This window comes from Podarcis bocagei (assembly GCF_964188305.1).
Source record: "Podarcis bocagei genome assembly, chromosome: 6".
Lineage (NCBI taxonomy): Eukaryota > Metazoa > Chordata > Lepidosauria > Squamata > Lacertidae > Podarcis > Podarcis bocagei.
In genome coordinates, this window is record NC_138130.1 from 12,290,860 (window position 1) to 12,315,999 (window position 25,140).

Sequence of the window (25,140 nt, forward strand, 5' to 3'; positions counted from 1 at the left end):
CTCTCAGCCCCACTCACCTCACAGAGTGTTTGTTGTGGGGGAGGAAGGGAAAGGAGAATGTTAGCCACTTTGAGACTCTTTCGGGTAGTGATAAAGTGGGATATCAAATCAAAACTCTTCTTCTTCTTCTCTTCTAAATACATTGCGTCTGTTAATGAGCTACCATAGCTGCTAGAGGGCTGTGGAAATTTGTGTCTTGGGCTTTTTAGACTCATCTACCCATGTACTGGGGACATGGGTGGCGCTGTGGGTTAAACCACAGAGCCTAGGACTTGCTGATCAGAAGGTCGGCGGTTCGAATCCCCGCGATGGGGTGAGCTCCCGTTGCTCGGTCCCTGCTCCTGCCAACCTAGCAGTCTGAAAGCACGTCAAAGTGCAAGTAGATAAATAGGTACCGCTCCGGCAGGAAGGTAAATGGTGTTTCCATGCGCTGCTCTGGTTCGCCAGAAGCGGCTTAGTCATGCTGGCCACATGACCCGGAAGCTGTACGCCGGCTCCCTCGGCCAATAAAGCGAGATGAGCGCCGCAACCCCAGAGTTGGCCACGACTGGACCTAATGGTCAGGGGTCCCTTTACCTTTACCCATGTACTATCTGAAACCCAAGGGGCACACTGGTTGCCAAATGTGAAATGTATTGGCATTATTTTGAGCTCTCCTGCCCCACTACTGGGGGCAATGAGAGACTTGCCCTGATTCCAAACTCCATTCTACTCGGTCCTGTGACCTAGCAATCCAGTGGAAGTTACACTGGCAAAAGGGGGGGCGTAAGTCAAACTCTTTTTTATTGTTTTATTTTCTTTGTTAGGTTTGGGCTGGCTCAGCCGGCAGCAGCCTTGTTCCTGGAGTTTGGAAAGGAAATAGGTAAGTTACACCAGCATAATCTACCCTGGCGCAACTTACACCAGCTTCTTACAGCTTGAATTGTTCTGCACAGGAGCAGAAGTCGGGGGGGGGGATCGCAACCCTCTCCTCTGCTACACCTGCGCTCACGAACATTTATTCACCAAAACTCAAATGATAAACCCCACGTTTCCATGCAAGACTGGAGGGGGAAAAACAACAACCTGCACCTGTCAAAATTCTTATTTGCAAAACTCTTCAAAGAAGAGGATCTCTCATTCTCTTCACATCTGATCAGCCTAAACCCTAAGATGAAAGAAACTGAGCTTCTTTCAGGCGCTCCTTCCTCACCCTTAGGGCTCAAGTTTAAGGAAAGCTTCTGTTTCACAGGTATGGCTTCCCTCTGAGTGCATCCATTTACCCGGAGGACAAGGTGAAGACATCAATATTTTGCCTTTCAAGCTGAGGAAAGGAGTTGACGGAAGGGACCTCTGGGTCAATCGGTATAAAAACCTGCAATGTAGCACGACTCCTTCGCCTTAATGCATGTCCCGTGCAATAACAGAAGCTTTAAAATATGCCGACACCAGGAAGATTGAGGTCTTTGTTTGCCTCAGAAGCAATATAACTTTATGTGTTGTGACTAGAACAGCCACTATATGGAAAAAGAAGGACAGCAATGATGCACAAGGTGTTTCTGACTATGAGAGCTATACAAGTGACTCTGGAATAAGATTATTATATGGATGACCACATTGTTTGCAAGCAGCAGGTCCCAGGTTAAATCTCTGACACCTGTAATTTGGAGGGCAGGAGGAGAGAGAGTTAAGGGTCAGGGAGGAGGTGATAGAAAATGACATGCCCTAATAACATAATGACAAGGATCTATATGAAATCCAAAATCAGGAGAGAGAAGAAATGGGAAGGTCCCCAAAAGCACATTGGAGAAGATATTGCTCATCACATTTGCTCATCCATGCAACAAATAACAGGATGTGATAACATGTTTATTCCCCTTGGCCGTGGCAAAGATAGCATGATATGGACCCCACCTCTCCTCTAACACTCTAACCACTAGATTATTTTGGCTCTATTAATGCAGCAGACTTTTTAAAGAAGAAAACGTTAGCAGCAATTGAGGCCTTAAACCAAAGATGGATATGTATACACCAGTGGATCAAAAATGGGGAACACGCTTAAAACAAACAAAACACAGAGGGTGGCAAGCGAAGCGCTTCTGGGAGCTCAAGCAGAGAATGAAGGCAATAGTTATCTTTAGTTTGTTGGCCCCTGGTACTTACATGTATACCGACTTTAATGCAGGGTCATGGACCCTGTGGCCCTCTGTATGTTGTTGGGCTGCAACTCCCATAAAGCCCAGCTAGCATGATGGTGGCTATTGTTGGCATCCATCTGTCTCAAGAGACAATGGAGTGTGCCTCCAGGGGTGAAGTCAAACCACTGCGTGAGCAACGTCAAAGTGACCACCCTGGGATGCAGGCACAGGCAACGTGTCTGAAGGTCCTGGGTTGCCCAGGCAGCAAGATCCCCCTCTTGACCTCACTGATGTGGTCCAAAAGAAAGCAGGACAATATGTTTGGCACCATCTTGGCTGCAGGAGTTGCTGGAAAGAGGCAGACAAGGCACCACCCAACTCCACTGCAGATATGTGCAAGGTTTACTCCTTAGCATTTTCTTCTTCTGAAGTTACCCTGCAAGGCAGTGGAGATTTAGGACCAGAGCTTTCCTTCTCCTAGATGGGCTGCCTTCTCAGGTGGACGAGCCCCATCTGCCCCTCAGTTCCCTCTCTAGCACATGCAGATATCGCCTTTTTCATGGTTGGACCCACTATCTAATGGATCATGCAGGTTCCCCATGCTTACTCTAAAGCAGGGGATGAAGCCCAATCACCTTCTCAATCTGGCCCACGGGTGGTCCAGGAATCAGCGTGTTTTTACATGAGTAGAGTGTGTGCTTTTATTTAAAATTCATCTCTGAGTTATTTGTGGGGCATAGGAATTCGTTTGGGACGCGGGTGGCGCTGTGGGTTAAACCACAGAGCCTAGGACTTGCCGATCGGAAGGTCGGCGGTTCAAATCCCCACGACGGAAGTGAGCTCCTGTTGCTCAGTCCCTGCTCCTGCCAACCTAGCAGTCTGAAAGCACATCAAGGTGCAAGTAGATAAATAGGTACCGCTCCAGCGGGAAGGTAAACGGCATTTCCGTGCGCTGCTCTGGTTCACTGGAAGCAGCTTAGTCATGCTGGCCACATGTATGCCAGCTCCCTCGGCCAGTAAAGCGAGATGAGCGCCGCAACCCCAGAGTTGGTCACGACTGGACCTAATGGTCAGGGGTCCCTTTACCTTAATAGGAATTCATTCACCACCACCCCCCAAAAAAAGTAGTCTGGCCCACCACATGGTCTGAGACATGGTGGACTAGCCCACGGCTGAAAAAGGTTGCTGACCCCTGCTCTAAAGCCTCTGTTTAGGTATCACGGTCAATCGCCATTGATATATCTGCCTTCCCCGAATACTTGTGATAGCTGCTTAAAGTCATCTCATGTAATGATCATCACCATGTCTCACGACAGTGAATTCCATTTCAAAATGGTACTGTGTCAGGAGAACAAGATCACTGAGCAGGCAAATCAGCTCTCAGATTATGAGGGAAAGGACTGCCTTTAATGTCTGCATGCAGAAAGTCCAATGTTGAATCTCAAGGTAGGGTTTGAAGAGAACCCTATCAGAAAGGCTAAAGAGCTACTTGCCAGTCACCAGAGACACTATTGAGTTAGATAGACCAGTGGTCTGACTCAGTAAAATGCAGTTTCCTATGTTATTAATGTTATTTATATGGAAGGACCAGAGCTCAGTGGTAGAACACCAGATTTGTCTGCTGAAAAATCACAAGTATTGAATAGCGAAGTTACAAATTTATCTATGGTGTATAAATTATTATTAGAATGGCATTTGAAGGATGAAGAGGTTAAATCAGTTATGATTCAATGGGCCAAAGACTTTGGATATAACATTCAATTTGATGATTGGATAAAATTGTGGAAGGAAGAGATGAGATTTACGGCATGTACCACAATTAAAGAAAATGCTATGAAAATGATATATTGATGGTATATAACACCAGTTAAATTAAGTAAGATGTATAAGGTGAGTAATAAATGTTGGAAATGTAAGGAGAAAGAAGGGACATTTTATCATATGTGGTGGGAATGTAAAAAAATGAAGTGCTTCTGGGAAATGATATATAATGAGATAAAGAAAATACTGAAATACACATTTGTTAGAAATCCAGAAGCATTTCTATTCGGAATATTAGGTGGTGAAATAAAAAGGAACGATCAGAAAGTATTTCTGTATGCAGTAACTGCAGCCAGAACTCTTTTGGCCCAGAAAAGGAAACAAGAAGAAATGCCTACGATTGAAGAATGGAGATCGAAATTAATGGATTACGCAGAACTGGACAGATTGACAGGGAGGATTCGCAACCGACGAGACCAAAGATTCACTGAGGACTGGAATAAATTTACAGAATATATTAAAAATATTTGTGATAATGATATAACGTTTGTAAGTTTTCAAGAAGCTCTGTAAGAAGGTTTGGTAGAAATATTGTTTAAACAACATGGTAAGATAAGATATATATAGTGCAATATCAATTAAGAAATGTGAAGATTTGTGATAATTACGGAAAATTATCAGACATGTTTGATGGAAGTCTAAAAGAAAAAAAGATGTGTAGTGAGTTTTTGATGTTTAATGATGTTATAAATTTGTTTTTATTGGAAAATTAATAAAAATCATATAAAAAAAGAAAATAAAAATAAAAATCACAATTTCAGTCCCCGGCATGCCCAATCAAAGAATCTTAGGTTGCAGGGCTGGAAGATGTGCAATACTGGGCTGTCATCCAGTGCTTTATAGATCCTGCCTTATCCTTGCATGTTCTTCATATGCAGGACCAAGTCATCACAGTGGTGTACCCTACTAATACTAGCCCTGATTACAGAAACCAGCTAGGAATCTAGGAAGATTTCATGCTTATGTCAGCATAGGAACTGTAGGGAAAATATGGCTTCATTTGCAGATATTCTGGGCCAACCAACAGGAATTCAACCAGAACTGAGCCTAAAGAGTTTGGTATTTCAACTTTAGGATGGAAGTGTAAGTGTGCATGTGCCATAATTTCATAGGCTTTTATTTTTTAAAAAATAGATTAAAACATTAGACATCTCTGGAGTCTTTTGCTAAAGGGGGACAATCAGATTGAGACTGAATCCTGACAAGACAGAAGTACTGTTTTTGGGAGACAGGGGGCAGGTGGGTGTGGAGTCGTCCCTGGTCTTGCATGGGGTACCTGTGCTCTTGAAAGACCAGGTGCGTAGCCTGGGAGTCATTTTGGACTCACAGCTGTCCATGGAGGTGCAGGTCAATTCTTTGTCTAGGGCAGCTGTCTACCAGCTCCATCTGGTATGCTGGCTGAGACCCTACCTGCCCACAGACTGTCTCACCAGAGTGGTGCATGCCCTAGTTATCTCCCACTTGGACTACTGCAATGCACACTATGTGGGGCTACCTTTGAAGGTGACCCAGAAACTGGAACTAATTCAGAATGTGGCAGCTAGACTGGTGACTGGGAGTGGCCGCCGAGACCATATAACCATATAGTAGGACCATATAGTAGGTCCTGAAAGACCTACATTGGCTCCCAATACATTTCTGAACACAATTCAAAATGTTGGAGCTGACCTTTAAAGCCCTTAACAGCCTCAGCCCAGTATTGGTCCAGCGTCAAGGGCCTTCTGGTGGTTCCTTCCCTGTGAGAAGTGAGGTTACAAGAAACCAGGCAGAGGGCCTTCTCAGTAGTCGTGCCCGCCCTGTAGAACGCCCTCACATCAGATGTCAACGAAATAAACTACCTGACTTTTAGAGGACATCTGAAGGCAGCCCTGTTTAGGGAAGTTTTTAATGTTTGATGCTTTATCGTGTTTTTAATATTCTGTTGGGAGCTGCTCAGAGTGGTTGGGGAGACCCATTATTTTTATATTATTATTATTATTATTATTATTATTATTATTATTATTATTATTATTATTATTATTATCATCATCATCATCATCATCATCAAAACCAAAATGAAGCACTTTCAAGTCCCATTGATTTCAACTGCAGAGTTGAAGCCCTTGCTTCAATTTCTCTCACGGATGTCAAATGAGCAACAGAGCTGGCTTTGGGTGGACTGTGCCTTAAAACCAATAGCATCCATTATTTTTCCTTGTCTCTTTCAGTCAACCACTGCCACCCCTGACCCCCCTCAAGATAAACAAAACAGGTACCTGAATATAAAATAATTTTAATATCTAGGGATTTCTAGGAGAGCTTTCTGATTCCAACAACACTTGTGCTTCAGTATTTAGGTAACCTTTCACTATTTCCCCATGAAGCCACTACAAAAGCTTAGCAACCATTCAATATAATAATAGCCATCCTAGCGCTGAGACAATTAACATACCAGCCAGTTTGCTACTCTTGAAGCGTTTATAATGGGAAGAGGAAAAACAACACAACCAAAAAAAACCCCTCACATCAGGACATAGCAGCATGTTTTTCTTTTGGTATTGCAACGAAGTGTTTAAACAGCTATTTTTTTTACCTTTCAAGTACCGGTAATAACAGCACTGGGGGGGGGGGGTGTTTGGGAGAGGTCATTGTAAAGTATTCTATACAATTTATGTTGTATTTGTGATGTTCCATCATGTTATTTTTATCTTTCGTTTGTAAGTCGCTTTGGGATTTGTTTTAATAAAAAGCGGCATAGAAATAGAATCTATCAATCAATCAATCTCTCAGATAGGACACCTTCCATGGACTCCATGGATTATAGACCCACCCTACCCAGAGGTTTTTTTTGGGGGGGGAGTCCCTCAAACAGGGCATTGGATAGGGCCCTTTTCACTTCTCAGGGGTGGAACTTTACCTGCCCCCCCTTGAAGTGATGGCAACTGCTTAAGCTCCTCCTACTCACAGGCTGAGCAGTCAGGGAAGGACCAACTGATGCCTCCCCTTGGCCAACCTTCTCCATGATGCCACTCCTACCTCTCATCCCTCACCTGTCCAGCGGCTATTTCACCAGCCCACTTGCTGTTCCTCCTGCTCCTTGGTGAGGGCAGGCAAGCAAGCGGTTTGGGTGGCAAGGAGCAACGGCAAAACCAAGGAGAACTGGCTGGCAGGCCACAGACAAGTATGTGGTGCTGTCAGGGATGAGTTAATAGCTACATAGATCACACTTCATTCTGTCCACTGCACGACTAGCAAAGCAACTTAAAAATGGTTTAGAAAGAGGAGCAGGAATATGGAAGTTCTGGATCGCACGATTCTTTCCCGCTATCAACTCCAGGCACACCTTTAGAGCAGCAGGAGTTTTAGGGTGCAGAGGGTGCCGAGCTGAGCAGGTACAACATTGAGAAGACCCAGAACCAAGAAGATCTATTTGGGGGTGCCAAATTTTGACCTCACGCCTGGGGCCACGTTATGAAAGATTTCTAAAGTCCATCCCTGACGGAGTGTCCAGATAGGTCTGAGAAATGCAGGGCTCAAATCTACCTAGCCCTTGTTCCCAAAGAGTAAGTGCTTGCAGGACACCATTCAAAGCACTTACAGGGGCAAGTGGTGTCTTCCCAAAGTGGTCCAACATAGAGAGCAGATGGAGGATGGGGAGATGAGGTGCCCAAATGCATGCTGGGCATATCTTTGGCACCTGGAGGCAGGTGATGAACAGGGAGCTATTACATGCCCTGGTATAAATAAGTCACTCTTTGACAAATCGGGGCGGGTTGTTTTTTTTTGGGGGGGGGGGAGTTGCAGAGGAAGAGAAAGGCACCTGTGAAGGAGGTCTGTTTCAGCTGTTGATATCCAACCCCTTGCTGATTCCTCCCAGCCTACCTGCATATTCAGTAAAGAGGAAGAGGTAAGCACAAAGCTATCTGGCAAGGATCATATCCGGGACTGTCTTATTTAGAGGACTGTCTTAGAGGTACCGACACATATTAGCTTCTGAGGAACTAGTGCATAAGCTGAGAAAGCAATATTTCAAAAAAGCACTACATTCCAGATGTTGCTCGGGAAAGTGGGGATTTCTATTTGTTCTTCCCCTTCATCAGGGTAGGAACCAGGGGATCCTTGAAATCTGTTATGGGTGAGTTCCCAAGGTGCCTGCCTTCCGAGCCAGGGGAAGACTTAAAGGGAAGAAGCTTGAATATTGTCAAAAGCTCTCCAAGACCCAAAAGCAGTGAAAACATTTGGCGGCCGCAAACAGTATGGTCTCCTATAGAGCAATCAGCAAACCCATCAGCACTTAAAATAAAACACACAGCAATTATCCTGGGTAGCAAGTAAAGTTCAAAAACAAAGTATTAGCAAAAAAAGAGATGGGGAAAATGGTTCCCAACTGTTGAGATGTTTCCATCTGTACTTGGGGGAAATAGGTTCACACCTGTACATCAAACCCCCTTTTCTTATTATCATCAGCTGAAATACAAACTTTATATAATTTTAAGATGGAGACAAAAACACACAAAAAAATAAAAAACAGTGGGAGGGAAATGGTATAGTTTCAGAATTCATTTTTTTAAAAAATAATAATAATTGTGAAAATATTTATATTCCCATTCCCACGGGTCTTAGTAAATGGATCAGAGGTCTCCAGCCTCCTCGTACATTTCTTTGCAGCTGGACCTTTCCCGAGGCGTGTTTACTCGGAAGTAAGTCTCGCTGGATCCAACGGGGCTTACTCCCAAGTAAGGGGCGCAGAGAAGGTCCAGGGGCGCGCAAAGAGCCTCCACGTGGCCATCGGGAAGCGCGAGGAGCTGTCCCTACCAAAAAAACCCCTCTCCTTCTCCTCCCTCTCGCCCTCCCCACCATCCCGGATCTCCGAGGAGACCCATCTGCTTCCAAGGAAGGCGGCGGATAGAGAAGAAGAGGGACTTGCGCACCGTCCAGCGCCAGCATGGAAGGGAAATCCTTGCAGTTGGAGACGCCGGTGGAGTCGGTCACGCACGTCTTCCACAGGTTGGCCCAGAAGGTGGCCGTGGTGATGACAGTGCCGTCGATGGTGGACACTTTCCAGTAGTCCGTGGGCAGCGTGGACGACACCAGCACCCAGCCCGAGATGACCAGCAGGAAAGCGAGGATCTCGGCCGACGAGTTGGCCATGGCGGGGAAGGAGGAGAAGATGGAGCGCTGCGCTCTCGGAGCGGGAGGCGAGAGCGCACGGCCCTTCCTCGCAGCCTCGACGGAGCGCACGGAGCGACTGAGCGCCCCGGCCGAGCTCCCCACCCGGGCGGCAGCATCCTCCCGGCGGCGAGGGAGGAGCCGGCCGCTCCACGCCCCACCCCGGGCGGCGAGCCCTCGCGGCCGGCCTGGCCAGGGCGACGGGGCCCCGGGAGGAAGGCTGAGGCGAGAGGGGGGGGCGACCCTCCTCCTGCTGCCCTCGCTGGAGAGAGGTCTGTAATTCCAGGTAGGGTTGGCTGTCTGTCTATTAGGATGATGGTTATTACACAGCCTCCAACTTTTCTCTGATGAAAATAGGAACGTCTTGTTCCATAATCATAATTTTACTCTTTATACCTCGCCTATTTGACTGGGTTACTCCAGCCCCGTCTAGGGTCCGATAACTCCAGACCAACCTTTCTCTGATGAAAATAGGGACGTCTTATTCCATCATAATAATTGCGCTATTTATACCTCACTCATCTGGCTGGGTTACTCCAGCCCCTCTGGGTGCCGTCCAACATATATAAAACATAATAATCCATTAAACATTTTAAAAAACCACCTTCCCTATACAGGGGTGCCTTCAGTTGTCTTCTAAAGGTTGTGTAGTTACTTATCTCTTTGGCTTGGGGGGTCAGATAATGCCATACCCTCCAACATTTCTCCAATGAAATTAGGGAGTCCTAAAGACAAGTGGAACATTCTGGGATCAAATTAGAAACCGGAATGGATTCTGTAAATCCAGGACTGATCCCTGACACCAGGATCTATTATTACTGTAATCATCATTAATAATAATAATTCAAATTATAGGCCACCCTTTATCCAAAGATCCTAGGGCATTGTAAAACATTAGGAACGTAATTACGCAGCATAATAAAAGAAACATAATACGAGGCCATAGATTTAAGAGGCCATCGATTATTTAATGACCAAAGGCCTGGATAAAAAGGAATATTTTCACCTGGTGCCTAAATATATGTAATGATGGCACCAGGTGAGCCCCTAAAAGTAAGCAAACAATATTACTCCCCGCCCCCCACCTAAAAAGACACACCACCAGCCTGCCTGAAACCATTCTGAGCTGTTAAGCCCAGCAGATGGAAAGCAAACCTTTGAAATAGTGTTTGAAGAACACCGCCCATTTTTGCTGACTTGAATTACACCAGGCTGTCAGGTCATGTGACCAAGCCGAATGGGTTTAGGATCCAGGGTGTATTTAAGCTTAAGATCTACTGGGTTTGGCATCTGGGAAGATATGTTGGTAGATCCCTGGATGAGCCAAGGATGAGGGAGCTGAACCAGGACGCAGCCCAGAGGATCCTGCTCTGTAGGATTGCTCCTTTAGTGACAAAGCATCAAAAACAAAAGTCCAAACCGTCTCCAGGTGCTTCCACTTCATGGCCACAGATCTGGAAATTGGGCCCTAAAAGTCCCATAGAACTTGTGACACTTACTAAATTCATCTAAGAAGAGTAACTTGTTCCACCGTGAAACTACTTGAACGGTGTTCTCAACCATACTGAGTTGTGCATTGGGCTGGGGAACCAAGGGTTCTGCAGAAAATGTTTTGTTTGTGAAGGCTGTCGGACAATTTGATCACTGCAGCCCTTTTTTTCCCTTCCCAAAATAAAACCACACGCACCCATTTCTAGTTTCATAAATTAAATACGGATGACAGCCTTATTTGTTCCTCTGCCAGTATAAACAGATTAGGGTCGTCATGCCTGTTGTTCCAGATTGGTTTTTCTTTTACATTTACACCCGCTTTCTGTTGGGCCACTTCAAACCCTTCCCTGCCCCTTGAATGACATGGTTTCAGTGGGTGCCTGGGTGCAGCCGGCCAAGGAAAAGACAGCTTGTGAATCTGGGCTCTGTATAACCTCTGTGCATATGGCTGAGTTTGTCTGCAGGCCTGAATTGTTAGAGAACCTTTCCTGAATTCTTGCCAAGATATTAAAGACAGGTGAAGCTTTGTCCCTGGGCATGGTGGAGGGGACATAGGCAAGCACATGGGTGATGAATTTGGACCGTGGGATAGATTGGCATCCTCTCAAACTACCCTCCTCTTTCAAACCTCCCTCCCCTGCTGGTGAATATGGATACAGTGGTACCTCAGGTTAAGAACTTAATTCGTTCTGGAGGTCTGTTCTTAACCTGAAGCACCACTTTAGCTAATGGGGCCTCCTGCTGCCACTGCGCCACTGCTGCACGATTTCTGTTCTCATCCTGAAGCAAAGTTCTTAACCTGAAGCATTATTTCTGGGTTAGTGGAGTCTGTAACCTGAAGCGTATGTAAACTGAAGTGTATGTAACCTGAAGCGTATGTAACCTGAGGTACCACTGTACTACATTAAGTACTTGGGTTCAAGCTAGCTGTTGGTGCTTTAAACAAATCTTTCCTACCATTACAGTGGTACCTCGGTTTTCGAACGTAATCCATGCCAGAAGTCCGTTCGAGTTCTGAAACGTTCGAAAACTGAGGCGCAAACGGCCCCCTGCAAATTTAATAGAGAAAACTGAGAAAAATACAGTGGAAGCCATTCGACTTGCGAGGCGTGTTCAAAAACGGAAGCATTTACTTACAGCGTTCGAAAACCGAAACGTTCGTCAATGGAGACGTTCGAAAACCGAGGTACCACTGTACCTTGAAAATGTGTCTGGGAAGAAGCAATAACACAGAGGGTAGGGTTGTGAGGACCATGAATGGGAGGAAACTTTTGCAAAGGGTTTTTGCCCAATTTTGCCTCCTTCCCCTCTGCCCCACCCCCAGTTCCCCATGACACCCCATTCTACTGGGTTTTGGAAGAACACAGGGAGTGGGAAAGAGAAGGCCTTCAACAGACTTCCTTCCATTCGAGGTTCTCAGGAGCCAAATCAAGCATTTTGGAAAGCATTTAAATACACTGAGAACTTGTGATACACACACACATGGGCATAACAAACAATATATACAAACTTCACGTGCCTATTGTTGCTAATTTGGCTATGCCTATACAACTTGCATTTTAAGATGCAATAGGTCAAAACAATTAGCTGAAGAAACGGACTGGACCAGAACCAAAAACATTTTCTACAGTAACTTACATTTTTCTCTCTCCATTTAAACACAATGTTATGCATAAAGTAATACCATGAAGCACAGAACAGATGGCTTGACTGTGAATATATTAAAACACGTTTTCAAGCTGCTTAAGTATATTTAAGGATTTAACAGGCAATTTAAACAGGCAGCAAATGTTTTCAGAGCGCCAGCCTTGCTTTGCTTACAGATACTCCTTGCAGTCAATCAATTACCTTACCGTGAAACTGTTAGTATGCTTTGTATACGGAAGAAACGGAAAGAGACAAGGAGAGAACATTATACTCTTTAATCCTGCAAATTATAGGGTTAGGGAGAAATGGAGTATACAAAAAGGCCTGGACTGGCCAAACCTGGCATAAATTTAGTTTTCACAGGAGAGATGTGATGGAGAGTGAGTTACTTGTCTTTTCAACATGAAGTCACCGTGCATCCCAGCTCAACAAACTGGACCACACAAGCTCCCTTCTCTGAACAAAGCTGTCTTGTGATTTTGTTTCAGTCTAGCAAAATTAATCGAAAACATGGAATTCTTCCAAGAGTTTTGTGTTGTTTAACTGGATGGTGTGTGCAAAATACAGGAATGTGCCAAGATAGGATCCTCCAAAGCTTTTCTTTGACTTTTGAGCTCAGTTTCCACTTCCCAGTCGGTCCCAAGCCCCAGTGCCAATGCAAAGAATACATAGACTGCAGTCCTAAACACACCTACAGTGGGTTAAGGGCCCATCCGCACTCCTGCTGGTCCCATGCCCAGAAACCATGGGGCCGAGTGGTTTTCTGTTTGCTCCTGTAGTTTACCCTGGGAAAAGCATTCAGAGGTAAAGATCAGGTTTCCCCAGGCAAAAGCAGCAGGACAAGCGGATATCTGAATGAGACCTAAGCTTTGTTGGGCACAATGGTGTGTTTTTTTTAAAATCACTAATAAATATGTATAGGACCAAACTGTGAGTCAAATTTGGCAGCTCCCTCTCCAGAGACATGCTGGTTAGATTGCTTCCCCATTTATATAACCCATTTTGTATCGTACAGAGGTCCCCGAGCTTTTCCTCCAGTGGACCGCTTGAAAATAGCTGGGAGTCTTGGCAGACCACTTAGTAATTTTTCTGCCTGTTGCAGCAATTTCAATGATATTTGCTAGATGCGGCGTTATTTTTAATTGCCATTTTACAGACATGTCATGGACCACCTGAATGAAGTTCACGGGCCATTGGTAGTCCTCAGGCCACAGTCTGGGAACTCCTGATCTAGTGGACAACTATAGTTCCATATACTGTATCTACCAGATAGGAACTGGCCAACTTCTACGTAGCAGGTAGGGCAGGGGAAGCAAACATGACTGGACATGCTAGGACACTCAAGCCTTTTTTGCCACAAAGGATTCCTGGAGGGTTATGGTCCAGCAAGAGACATGGGGAAGGCCAACCCAACCAAAGAGCAGGAGGACATCTAAGAAAGTGCAGGAGAAAATTGCATATTTACTCATAAAAATAGTCCAATATACCCAGTATTATTTCACCTTATAAAACCATCTCCTATACTTCTCTTCTTCCTTTTGAGAGAGGAACCTAGCCCCAGACACCAACCAGAAAAGAAGCAGCTGCCAGAACATTACTTCTTCCTTCCAGAAAGAAATTTGCTCCAACTGCCTGTGGCAGGTTTTTGCTACCTTGTGACTTCCAGATGTTTTGAACTCAAACGCCAATTGTCCTTGACCATTGGCCATGCTGGCTAGGAATGATGGGAGTTGGGTGTACAAAATTACCTGTAAGGCATCAAGTTGAAGAAGGCTGGCCTGGGGGCTATAGAAGGGAGCAGGAAGGCTGTCCATTGTCACCAGCCAAATGATTAAGAGGTCTGGTATTTCCCCCCCTTCCTGCATTGTAAGCTGTTTTGTAGATCACTTGATGGAAAGGCAGAATGTAAAATCTCTAGGCTTTCGGGTTAAATATGACAGTGGCAACAATGATAGATTTCAGTTTTTAATAGATCCCCCAAATAAACCCCAAAGGAAAATACAGTGTTATCGCTGAGCTAGAAATCTTGTAATTTCTGTGGGAATAATTTCACCAAATCCCTATCCATTAAATCCAGTTCTTTAAAACACATCTTCCCAAACTGTGGAAAGGAGCAGAGTAATCATAGTGGGGAATCAGCAGGGAGAAAAAGGCAGCGCTCAAAACCTCTGTAAATCAATAATAATAATAATAATAATAATAATAATAAGTGGGGTATAAATAATAAAATTATCATCATCATCATCATACCATGCCTTTCCCCCTCAAGGCAGCTGACATAAAAATGTCACAGAGCCAGCCAGTCAATATATCACACAGTTCAAAACTGGAGATAACTCTTTATTAGCGAAACACGATCTTCACAGTGGACAGAATTTCAGGCCTAATGAGCACAGCAGCTCATTCCCTTTAGGTCATACTCCATCAAATCAGTTGCCGAGACTAAGAGTCCCCTCCTCCCCACAGCCATCTATGTCTCCTCCTCTCTCGGGACGCGGGTGGTGTTGTGGTCTAAACCACTGGGCCCCTTGGGCTTGCCGATCGGAAGGTCAGCATTTCGTATCCCTGTGATGGAGTGAGCTCCCCTTGCTCTGTCCCAGCTCCTGCCAACCTAGCAGTTCGAAAGCATGCCAGTGCAAGTAGATAAATAGGTACAGCTGTGGCGGAAAGGTAAATGGCGTTTCCGTGTGCTCTGGTTTCCGTCACGGTGTCCCGTTGCACCAGAAGCAGTTTAGTCATGCTGGCCACATGACCTGGACAAACGCCGGCTCCTTCGGCCTGATAGCGAGATGAGCCCCGCAACCCCATAGTTGCTTTTGACTGGATTTAACCATCCAGGGGTCCCTTACCTTTACCTTACCTCCTCTCTAGGTCTTCTTGCACACAATCAGATACTACACCTGTGTGCAGCCTATCTTTGCTCCTCCCATTTCATGCCTCTCATGGTTCTGGGAGTTGAGGGGGAGCTCACTGCAGCAGTGGAGTGGGGTGGGGGACCTGTGACTCTTCACTAGCCTGACTCATCTTTGCCTCTTGACTTCCCACCTCTCACCTGCTTCAGCCTCTGCCTCTGCTTCCTGACTTCTCTCTTTCACAGACTCTCCCAGCTCACTAAGACACCTCCTCTTCCCAGTCTTCTCCCTCTCTAACCACTCATCATTGCCCCACCAGCACTTCCCAGGCTCTGAGCCGACTTCCCTTGGGGGTTCCCCAGCTGGTTACTCCTCTGTACCCAACCAGTCTATGACAAAAAATAAGAACAGGTAAAGATACTGAAGAACTGTTAAACGCAGACAAGGCTGCCCACCCCCAATACACACATACACACACCACGGGTTTACTTGCATTCTCAGATGATGAAAGGAAAGATTAGACCTGACCAAAGTTGATGAGCATTTTCAGTAAAGAACTAGTGGGACAGAGAAGAGTTAAGAAAACTCATATACAGTGCTATTTTTCTAGAAAAAAAAAGGTGCCGGAACTCACCTTCGACACCTCCCTCATTTTCTTAGCAATGGCAAGATGGCATCCACTTGAGAGGTGCCGGATCTGAGTTTCCACAAGTTCTGGCTGAAAAAAATCCCTGCTCATATATATGTCTACTCAGAAGTAAGTTCCATTGAGTTCAATGGGGTGTACTTTCAGATAAGCACATTAGTCAGGCAGTAACATAGGCGCCGACTCCATGGGGCTTGAGGGGGCTCGAGCCCCCTCAAAAAAATTTTTGGGGGGGCTCAGCCCCCCCAATAATCTCGGGCGGGCGCCCTTCCAGCAGAGCGCCGCCGCCGTCCCCCGCCTCCTCCCCACCTGCTCCTTCGCCAGCCAGCCAGCCGCGCGCCCTAATCGGAGAGCCCCGGCCGTCCCCCGCGAGATTAGGGAATCCCCGGGGGCGGGGGCTCCTGCCTCGCTGCTTCGCAGCACCACCGCCACTGCCAAGGCACTGCCGGAAATCCCGCGAGAACAGGGGAATCCCGACTGGCCACACCTCCCAGCCAGCCAATCGGCTGGCTGGGGGGGCGTGGCTTGCCCTATTTAGGGCCGGAGCCACTTTATTTGCATATTCATGAGCTTATTTATTATTCATGAGCTTTCCCGGGCCCCCCCAATATTTTTTCTAAGTCCGCGTCCCTGGGCAGTAAGTCCCAACAGATCCAGGGAGACTTCCTTCTGCAAAAACTTGCGCAAGATCGCACTGCTTAGATTTTACCTTCAAATAGGTTTTCATGTATCAGATTACCAAACTCATAATACTAAGAACATTAACAATTTGCCCATCGGCTTTGGTTTCAAGTCATTGTGCTATTCCGTGCAAAATATATTAATCATGTGTTACTAAAATCAGCAAATTACCCGGCTCATTGTTTGTTTTCAATGGACCATTGATGAGGAACTATTTCCTCCTGTCTGACTGAATGAAGCCATTTTCTCTCTGTCTCTTGACTGCACTCCCCCTGACTCTTTTGTGAAACACACTGTATAGAATGAAAATAAATAAGAGTTTCTACGATCCTAAATGTTGCAAGAGAAATCAGAACATGAAACACTATCCTTAATCATAATCAATAACAGGATAGATATGGATGAGTTCTAAAGTCAAGTGTACGTCACTTCCTGAACCAATAGCAGGAGCACATGGGATACAGGAGAGCAAACAGGAGTGTTTACCCAGCCTTTATCAACACGCTGTTTGTGCTGTTAATCAACACGCATCATTGCTGCCAAGAGCACATCTGCATATATGAATCCGTGGACTTGGGCTCTCCGATTAATTTTCTAAGCTCTCAGGAGGCAGCATGAATCACAGAATTGTAGGGTTGGAAGAGACCACTAAGATCAACTAGTCTAACCCCCGCAATGCAGTAATCTACATGAGAAATAATAATAATAATAATAATAATAATAATAATAATAATAATAATAATAATAATAATAATTTATTATTTGTACCCCGCCCATCTGGCTGGGTTTCCCCAGCCACTCTGGGCGGCTTCGATAGAAACCAAAATACAGTAAAATATCACAGATTAAAAACTTCCCTGAACAGGGCTGCCTTAAGATGTCTTCTAAATGTCAGGTAGTTATTTATCGCTTTGACATCTGATGGGAGGGCGTTCCACAGGGCGGGTGCCACTACCGAGAAGGCCCTCTGCCTGGTTCCCTGTAGCTTTGCTTCTCGCAATGAGGGAACCGCCAGAAGGCCCTCAGCACTGGACCTCAGCGTCCGGGCAGAACGATGGGGGTGGAGACGCTCCTTCAGGTATACTGGGCCGAGGCCGTTTAGGGCTTCAGAGGTCAACACCTGCACTTTGAATTGTGCTTGGAAACGTACTGGGAGCCAATGTAGGTCTTTCAAGACCGGTGTTATGTGGTCTCGGCGGCCGCCCCCAGTCACCAGTCTAGCTGCCGCATTCTGGATTAGTTGTAGTTTCCGAGTCACCTTCAAAGGTAGCCCCACGTAGAGCGCATTGCAGTAGTCCAAGCGGGAGATAACCAGAGCATGCACCACTCTGGCGAGACAGTCTGCGGGCAGATAGGGTCTCAGCCTGCGTACCAGGTGGAGTTGGTAGACAGCTGCCCTGGATACAGAATTGACCTGCGCCTCCATGGACAGCTGTGAGTCCAAAATGACTCCCAGGCTGCGCACCTGGTCCTTCAGGGGCACAGTTACCCTATTCAGGACCAGGGAGTCCTCCACACCAGCCCGCCCCCTGTCCCCCCAAAACAGTACTTCTGTCTTGTCAGGATTCAACTTCAATCCATTAGACTAAAGTTGATTGTTAGGGTTTCGTGTGTGCCGTGTTTTAACTGCAAGGATCAGATGCAAAAAGGTGAGGCGTTGGCCAAACGGAAAACAACCAGGAACGCAGTAATTGAGATGGAGCATGGTGAATTAATTGGTGTGTCTGGTGAGGAACTGGCAGACTCCATTGACAAGGGAGTGGCTGGAATGAGGAAAAAACCATCTGGGTGCTTTCAGGCAGCCCAACGGTAATTCACTTCAAAGAACCGGACCTGGGTCATTCATAATGAAAACCTGGACTTCAGAAATAACAGAATTGCAGCAGTAAGGGTGATTAGGAAGCACAATCACTGCGTTTACATCCGCGTGGTGTCCAGCCTTCTCCAGCAGGGCCTACTCATCCATGAAACCAGGTGAGATGGTCATTTCAGATGGCAGATCCAGCTTCTGAACACCACCACTACCACCCGGCCCCCTTCACCCTGCTATTATGCCCCTGCGGCCTTCAGTATGTAGGGAGGCTGTGAAAGAGGAGGTGGCAGTAGCAGCGTTATCTGTTTGCCCTCAGGCGGCAAAACGTCCTGGGCGGGCCCTGCTCTCTAGGGTCCCGTTCTCAAAAAAACCATTCTGCAACTTTGCAGCAGAAATTGTCTGTGCCAAGCACTGATTGCCTTGTGCCTGTGATGTCACCATTATGCCTGCCTTCACTTCTCTAAAATAGTTTTCGCCTGGATAAGAGGAGAAATGACAGCCGTCTCCCAATATCTAAAGGGCCGCCACATAGAAGATGGAGCGAGCATGTTTTCTCGAGGGTAGGACTTGAACCAATGGATTCAAGTTACAGGAAAGGAGATTTCTACTAAACACCGGGAAGAACTTTCTGAGGGTAAGAGCTGCTGGACAGGGGGAATGGATTCCCTCAGGAGGTTGTGGACTCTCCTTCCTTGGAGATTTTTAAGCAGAGGTTGGATGGCCAACTGTCATGTATGACCTAGTTGAGATTCCTTCATTGTGGGGGGCGGGGGGGGGGAAAGGTTGCACTAGAGGACTCTCAGGGTCCAGCAACCATTCTGTGATTCTGTGTTCTGCTGGAGGAACATTCAGAGCACAAACTGAAATCATGTACTGCTTCTAAGAACCTGTGGTGGGTAGCAATAGAGGCAGGAAATGGAGCTGTGATCAATGGGCTTTCCTCCTTTCCCTTTCTCCTGCTTCTACCTATGATTTATCCCTTGATTGTAGAAACATTTATGACGCTTCAGAATATTAAGGGATTGTTACTTCCAAGTAACAGATTGCATAAGCCCAGGGCTGGCACCAGAGAAAAGAATGGGGTCCCCTTTTGTGTGCCTTCTTCCGTTCTTGCTTTACTTAGGCTCAGTTCTCTTGACCCCGTTAAGAAAGGACTGTGATAGATCATTGCTTGAAGCCTTGTTGTGTATTTCTTGGCTCATGCCCTACCTGCCACTGATCATGTGAAACCAAGCATATTAAAGGAAAAGACGGACCAGATCCATTTCTTTAGGCTAATTTAACTCAAGTGAAAGCAGGATGGCCAAGATCAAAAAAAGGTCAGAGTGACAAAGGAAAGATTATTCTGGACTGGGAATAGTGTGAATAAGCAGCCAGGAAGTAAAAGGGAATGAGGACAAGGAGAAAAACGATTTCAACTATGAGCCTTCAGCATGTGCCTTCCAAAAACAGCAAATTAACTGGCACTCCAATCCTAACTGCAAAATGCGGCTTGTGCCATCATAAACCAGAATGGCATTGCATGCAAGATAACTGGAAAAGGTTATTCTACAATCACATCACAACAGTTTTCTATAATCAGAGTTGGGTATATGCAACGTCCAAAAAAAAAAAAAAGAAAGGAAAAAAAAGGAGCTGTGTATGCTGCACTTACATTCGCATAGTCGTGCCTGTTTCTGCTAGGGAATGACAAACTATCCAGAACACTGAACTTGCACACCCAGCTACTTTGAAAAAAGTAAATCCTGCTCAGTGCTCTTTCTAGCTTCTGAAATTTTACTATGTGTTGCCAATGCACTTTCATTTTTATTTTTATTGTTGCCAATGCACTTTCAAGCTGGCTCTATCGCACAAAGGACTAAAAACTTACTCATCTTTTTAAAAAGACAGAAAGCTAAGATACTCAGGATGCCAAATTCTCTGCCAAACTGAAACTTTTAATCAGTTACAGAATACATACAGCCTTGGCTACACCTGTACCGGTACGTCTACTATACCTAACACAGATGCCAGCTTCGCATTTTGTTCACAGTCTCACTGAAAGTAACAGAAAGTCAGCTCTGAATATCTTGAGTGCCACTGCTTTCAATAAGATACCGAGAGCTTCTGTAGAATTAGGTGCCACTGATTTCCCAGGGACTAGGCATTCCTAATTCCCATTAGACCTATAAGCAGTTTTTGCAGTGCCCTTTACAGTGTATCACAGGAGTGTGCCGGTCAATAGTTGCACAGTTCAAAGTTGGAGTTAACTCTTTATGAGCAAAGACACAATCTCTGCAGACTTGGCTGAGTGTCAAGGCCTAAGGCGCGGAGCAGCTCATCCCCAAATAGGTCCATGAAAAACCAGTCGCCAAGGCTGAAAGTCCCCTCTTCTCCCCCCAGGCTTTTCCCAAGCAACCAGAGACTGTGCCTGTTTGCGGTCAATATCTCCTCTGCCCTTTTCATGCCTCTTCTGATTCTGGGATACAAGGTTGGAGGGGAGCTGGTCGCAGCAAGAGGGGGAGACACCTGTGACTCCTCACCAGTCTTGCCTGAGCCACAGATTCATTCATTGGAGTCTGTGCCCCATGATGCCCTTACAAATGTACAGCCACTTCCTTGCAAGCAGAATTGGTGGCTGTTACAGGTGCAGCAGCTGTCAGGGTGGCGTTGATTAGTTCAGGTTACTAGTGCTATGCCAGAAAGTGACACTTCTTGCAAATCGGTCTGTACACCGGATTCCCTAGGGACTCATTCGCCACCACCGAGGCAGCAAGACTATATAAATAAATGTGATTCTTTAATAACGATCCCTTCTTGCACTAGCTGCCTAACTTGTAACAGGAGTGAAATTGACAATAGATACTCACGGCGATAAAATCTCTGGGGTTGTAATCCGAGAATGAAAAATAAAGGGCCGATAAGATCGGCCAAAGCTTGCTTTCAAAAGAAAAAAGGACTTGGGGACCTGTCGTTTGATTACAAACAGAAGCAGGAAGTTGTGTTTCAGCAGTGCTGATAGCCGTATGAGAAATGACCCAAAACATAGACGTTATTTAGAAAGTTGCTCATGTCGAGGGATAAAGCTACTTTGCAACCTTCCTTGTTTGCGTGCGGTTTTAAACAGTTTTCTTAGGTGTTCGAAACTAGGTGAATATAATTCCTTTAAGAGCACACTGCTATTATTTTTTTCTTTGCCAGTTAAAAAAGGAACATGCTGTGATTCTGGGCAGAGTAAAACTGAGAGCTGGTATAATGTAGCGGCTTTAAAATGTGTCAACCAGAAGCCCCTTGTTCAAATCTTACCACAAGTTTGAGCACATTAGACATGGTGGCAATTGTTCTATTCATTTATTTATTTATTTTAATAAAAAATTTATTGCATTTTTTCCAGATAAAGAAACCAGTCAGATATACAAAGAAACAAGAACAGCAAGAAAACAAAAGAAAAAAAAATGAATCGTTTCAAAGCTTATTTCAGTCATCCATCGGACTTCCCCACATCTCCCGCACAATGCATTCTTAACAATAAAATTATCAGCAAATTGTAACCTTGTTTCATGTGTTTCTTTTATACCTTCAAATCATTGCATTTTGAGTTTAAATTACTTATTATCCATTTACTTTAATAACAAGTATACTATCATTTTAGACATTCAAACATTTAATCCTTCCATTGGTGTTACCTAATTTCATATATCGTCAGCTCTCATCGCTGGAGCTAACCTTCCAAATCATGCGAATTTTTATAGTTCATATAGCTTATAAAGTTTTTGCAAATAGTCCTTAAATTTTTTCCAGTCCTCCTCAATTGTTTCTTCTCCCAAGTCTCGGATTCTGGCAGTCATCTCGGCCAATTCCATATAGTCCATCAATTGCGTTTGCCACTCTTCCAGTGTGGGCAAATCTTGCGTCTTCCAATATTTGGCAATAAGAATTCTTGCTGCTGTAGTTGCATACATAAAAAACGTTCTATCCTTCTTTAACACCTTTTGGCCGACAATGCCCAAGAGGAAGGCCTCCGGTTTCTTAGGAAAGGTGTACTTAAACACCTTTTTTAACTCATTGTAAATCATTTCCCAGAAGGCCTTCACTTTTGGACAAGTCCACCATAGGTGAAAGAATGTCCCTTCAGCCTCCTTACATTTCCAACATTTGTTATCAGACAGATGATATATCTTAGCAAGCTTGACTGGGGTCATGTACCACCTGTATATCATTTTCATAATGTTTTCTTTCAGGGCATTACATGCCGCAATTGTTCTATTCATTTAGACATAGAAATGACAAGTCATGTAGAAAGAGGGAACTCCTGACCTTAACAGGAAAATGACTCAGGTGTTGTGCAGAATTTCTATCCTGCCTGAGACACACCTCCCCACAGTCTTTTTTTCCTAGCAAAGGTAACTTCTGCTGTTGGAGTTTCTGGGCACTTCCAGACTGTCACTGTTTGCAAATGGGATCCGATCACATGCCGGCAAATTCAGGTTGTGCAATTTTAGGATGTCATGGAACTGACATCGGAGACCAGCAGAGAGAGAAGGAGAGAAGTCGCCCCGATAGTGCAGGAGAGGGAACCAGCAAGGAGAGAGAGAGAGTTTCCGAGGGGGAAGGGAATCAAGGTGACACCAAGAAGAAAGGAGAGAATGAGAGCACTTTGGAGGGAAGGCTCAGGGACTCTTCCAGTGAGATCAGCGGGGAGAGTGCCGGACCACCACTAGGCACGCCTACTCTGCGCAGAAGGCTTCCGCACAGAGAGGCTAGGAGGAGACTGGCTGTCAAGGAATTCTTATGTTGGAAAAAGTTTAGGAAACACCCACTAACGGATTCTGCCAGCGACTGAAGCAGACGCACAGGAGTGCGCTTCAGTTAGGGAAAGGTTTAAACAAACAAGCAGTTTAGAGAAGTCGGTGACTTACACACAAGCAACTACAATTCCCATTACATAGATGATCGAGAGGTCTTGTACAACAAGCCCTCTTCCCTGGAAAGGCTGGTCTTTCTGCAGTGACTGGAAAAGTACAGGATAACACTTGCTTTGATCCAATGTCACCAACCTCTCCCCTAACAATTAAAGAGTGAATGCCCATTAAATAGCCAACACTATTTCATCTCCGTGCAAATAAATTTGGGATGAATGCTGAAATAAACAGGTTGTCTGGACACACCCTGGGTTGAAGAGATAAGCTTTTAAGGCATAAGTTTCAGGTGGGGAAATGTACTGCGCTCCTCTGTGGGGCTATTTTGGTCTTAAACATCAGCCCCCTCCCCTACTTCCTATATGAAGGCAGGTACTAAACATGACTTCCATACAGTGGTATCTCAGGTTAAGAACTTAATTTGTTCTGGAGGTCCGTTCTTAACCTGAAACTGTTCTTAACCTGCGGTACCACATTAGCTAATGGGGCCTCTCGCTGCCACAATGCCGCCACCGCGCAATTTCTGTTCTCATCCTGAAGCAAAGTTCTTAACCTGAGGTACTATTTCTGGGTTAGCGGAGTCTGTAACCTGAAGTGTCTGTAACCTGAGGTACCACTGTATAGCTGCAGAGAAGGGAAATACAGAGCCCTGCCTTTCCCACCCCTGTGCGGTTAACAGACGATTCAGAGGACATTTAGAATGATACAATACAGGTTGAAGCATTAATTGATTGTGATTTGAACTACTGTAATGGCCTCTATGTGGGGCTACCTTTGAATGTGACCTGGAAACTACAACTAATCCAGAGTGCGGCAGCTAGACTGGTGACTGGGAGCAGCCGCCGAGACCATACAACACCGGTCTTGAAAGACCTACATTGGCTCCCAGTACGTCTATGAGAAGAATTCAAAGTGCTGGTGCTGACCTTTGCAGCCTCGGCCCAGTATACCTGAAGGAGCGCCTCCACCCCCATCATTCTGCCAGGACACTGAGGTCCAGCGCCGAGGGCCTGGACCTCAAAACCTCTTCACATGTTAGGATTTCACAGAAAATGGAAAGAACTGGACTGCATGTGAAGTGAAAGACCTACATTCACTCCCAGTACGTTTCCGAGCACAATTCAAAGTGTTGGTGCTGACCTTTAAAGCCCTAAACGGCCTCGGCCCAGTATACCTGAAGGAGCATCTCCACTGCCATCGTCCAGCCCAGCCACTGAGATCCAGCTCTGAGGGCCTTCTGGCGGTTCCCTCACTGTGAGAAGTGAAGCTACAGAGAACTAGGCAGAGGGCTTTCTCGGTAGTGGCGCCCGCCCTGTGGAACGTCCTCCCATCAGATATCAAGGAAATAAAAAACTATCTGATTTTTAGAAGACATCTGAAGCTAGCCCTGTTTAGGGAAGTTTTTAATGTTTGATGTTTTATCATGTTTTTAATATTTTGTTGGAAACCGCCCGTAGTGGCTGAGGAAACCCAGCCAAATGGACAGGGTAACAACAACAACAACAACAACAACAACAACAACAACAACAACAACAACAACAATTCAATTTTCATCGATTTCCACTGCACAACATCAGAGACGACAGCTGCTAACGTAAACTGTATGGAACTGCTGGCAATTGCCCTGGGGGCAGAAGTTGATGGAGTGTGCTAAGCTCAACCAAGTCTCCTGTATTCAATTGGCAAATGTGCCAATGACCAGGTATCTGCTATGGGGATGAGGAATGTGTAATCATTTTCTTCAAGAGCACAAGAGGTGAGTTTGTGAGGGTAGGCAAATGCACTTGGAATCCCATAGCAAGGGGGGAAAACCTGCCTGTGTTAGGTGGGTTGAGATGCAGAAGAAAAATGGCAGGCAAGGAGGGAAAGGTTAGGCATCCCCATATCCTGATGTTGCTCCTTGCAAAAAGAAAGAAAAAGACCCCCAAAGAGGTTTTATTTCCAGCCAACATGACAAACTTCTGAGTTGCGCATGAACTTGTGAACCTTATGCTCTCTCAGATGAGCAAACTGGGTGGAGTTCTCC

The 25,140-nt window shown here is 45.5% G+C and overlaps 1 protein-coding gene across 3 annotated transcripts in view; it reads right to left on the minus strand.

Annotated features, from left to right (window-relative positions):
- Nucleotides 1-25,140, minus strand: part of CLDN10 (claudin 10) — a 102,548-nt gene that overhangs the window by 21,352 nt on the left and 56,056 nt on the right. Inside the window, exon 1 of one of the 3 annotated variants that reach the window (XM_081198654.1) lies at nt 8,849-9,159. The exons of the other annotated variants lie outside the window; for them this stretch is intronic. Coding sequence (XP_081054780.1) covers nt 8,849-9,068 — 220 coding nt within the window. The 5' untranslated portion in view covers nt 9,069-9,159. Of the gene's footprint in view, nt 1-8,848; nt 9,160-25,140 lie in introns of those variants that run through there. 3 annotated transcript variants of the gene reach the window in all.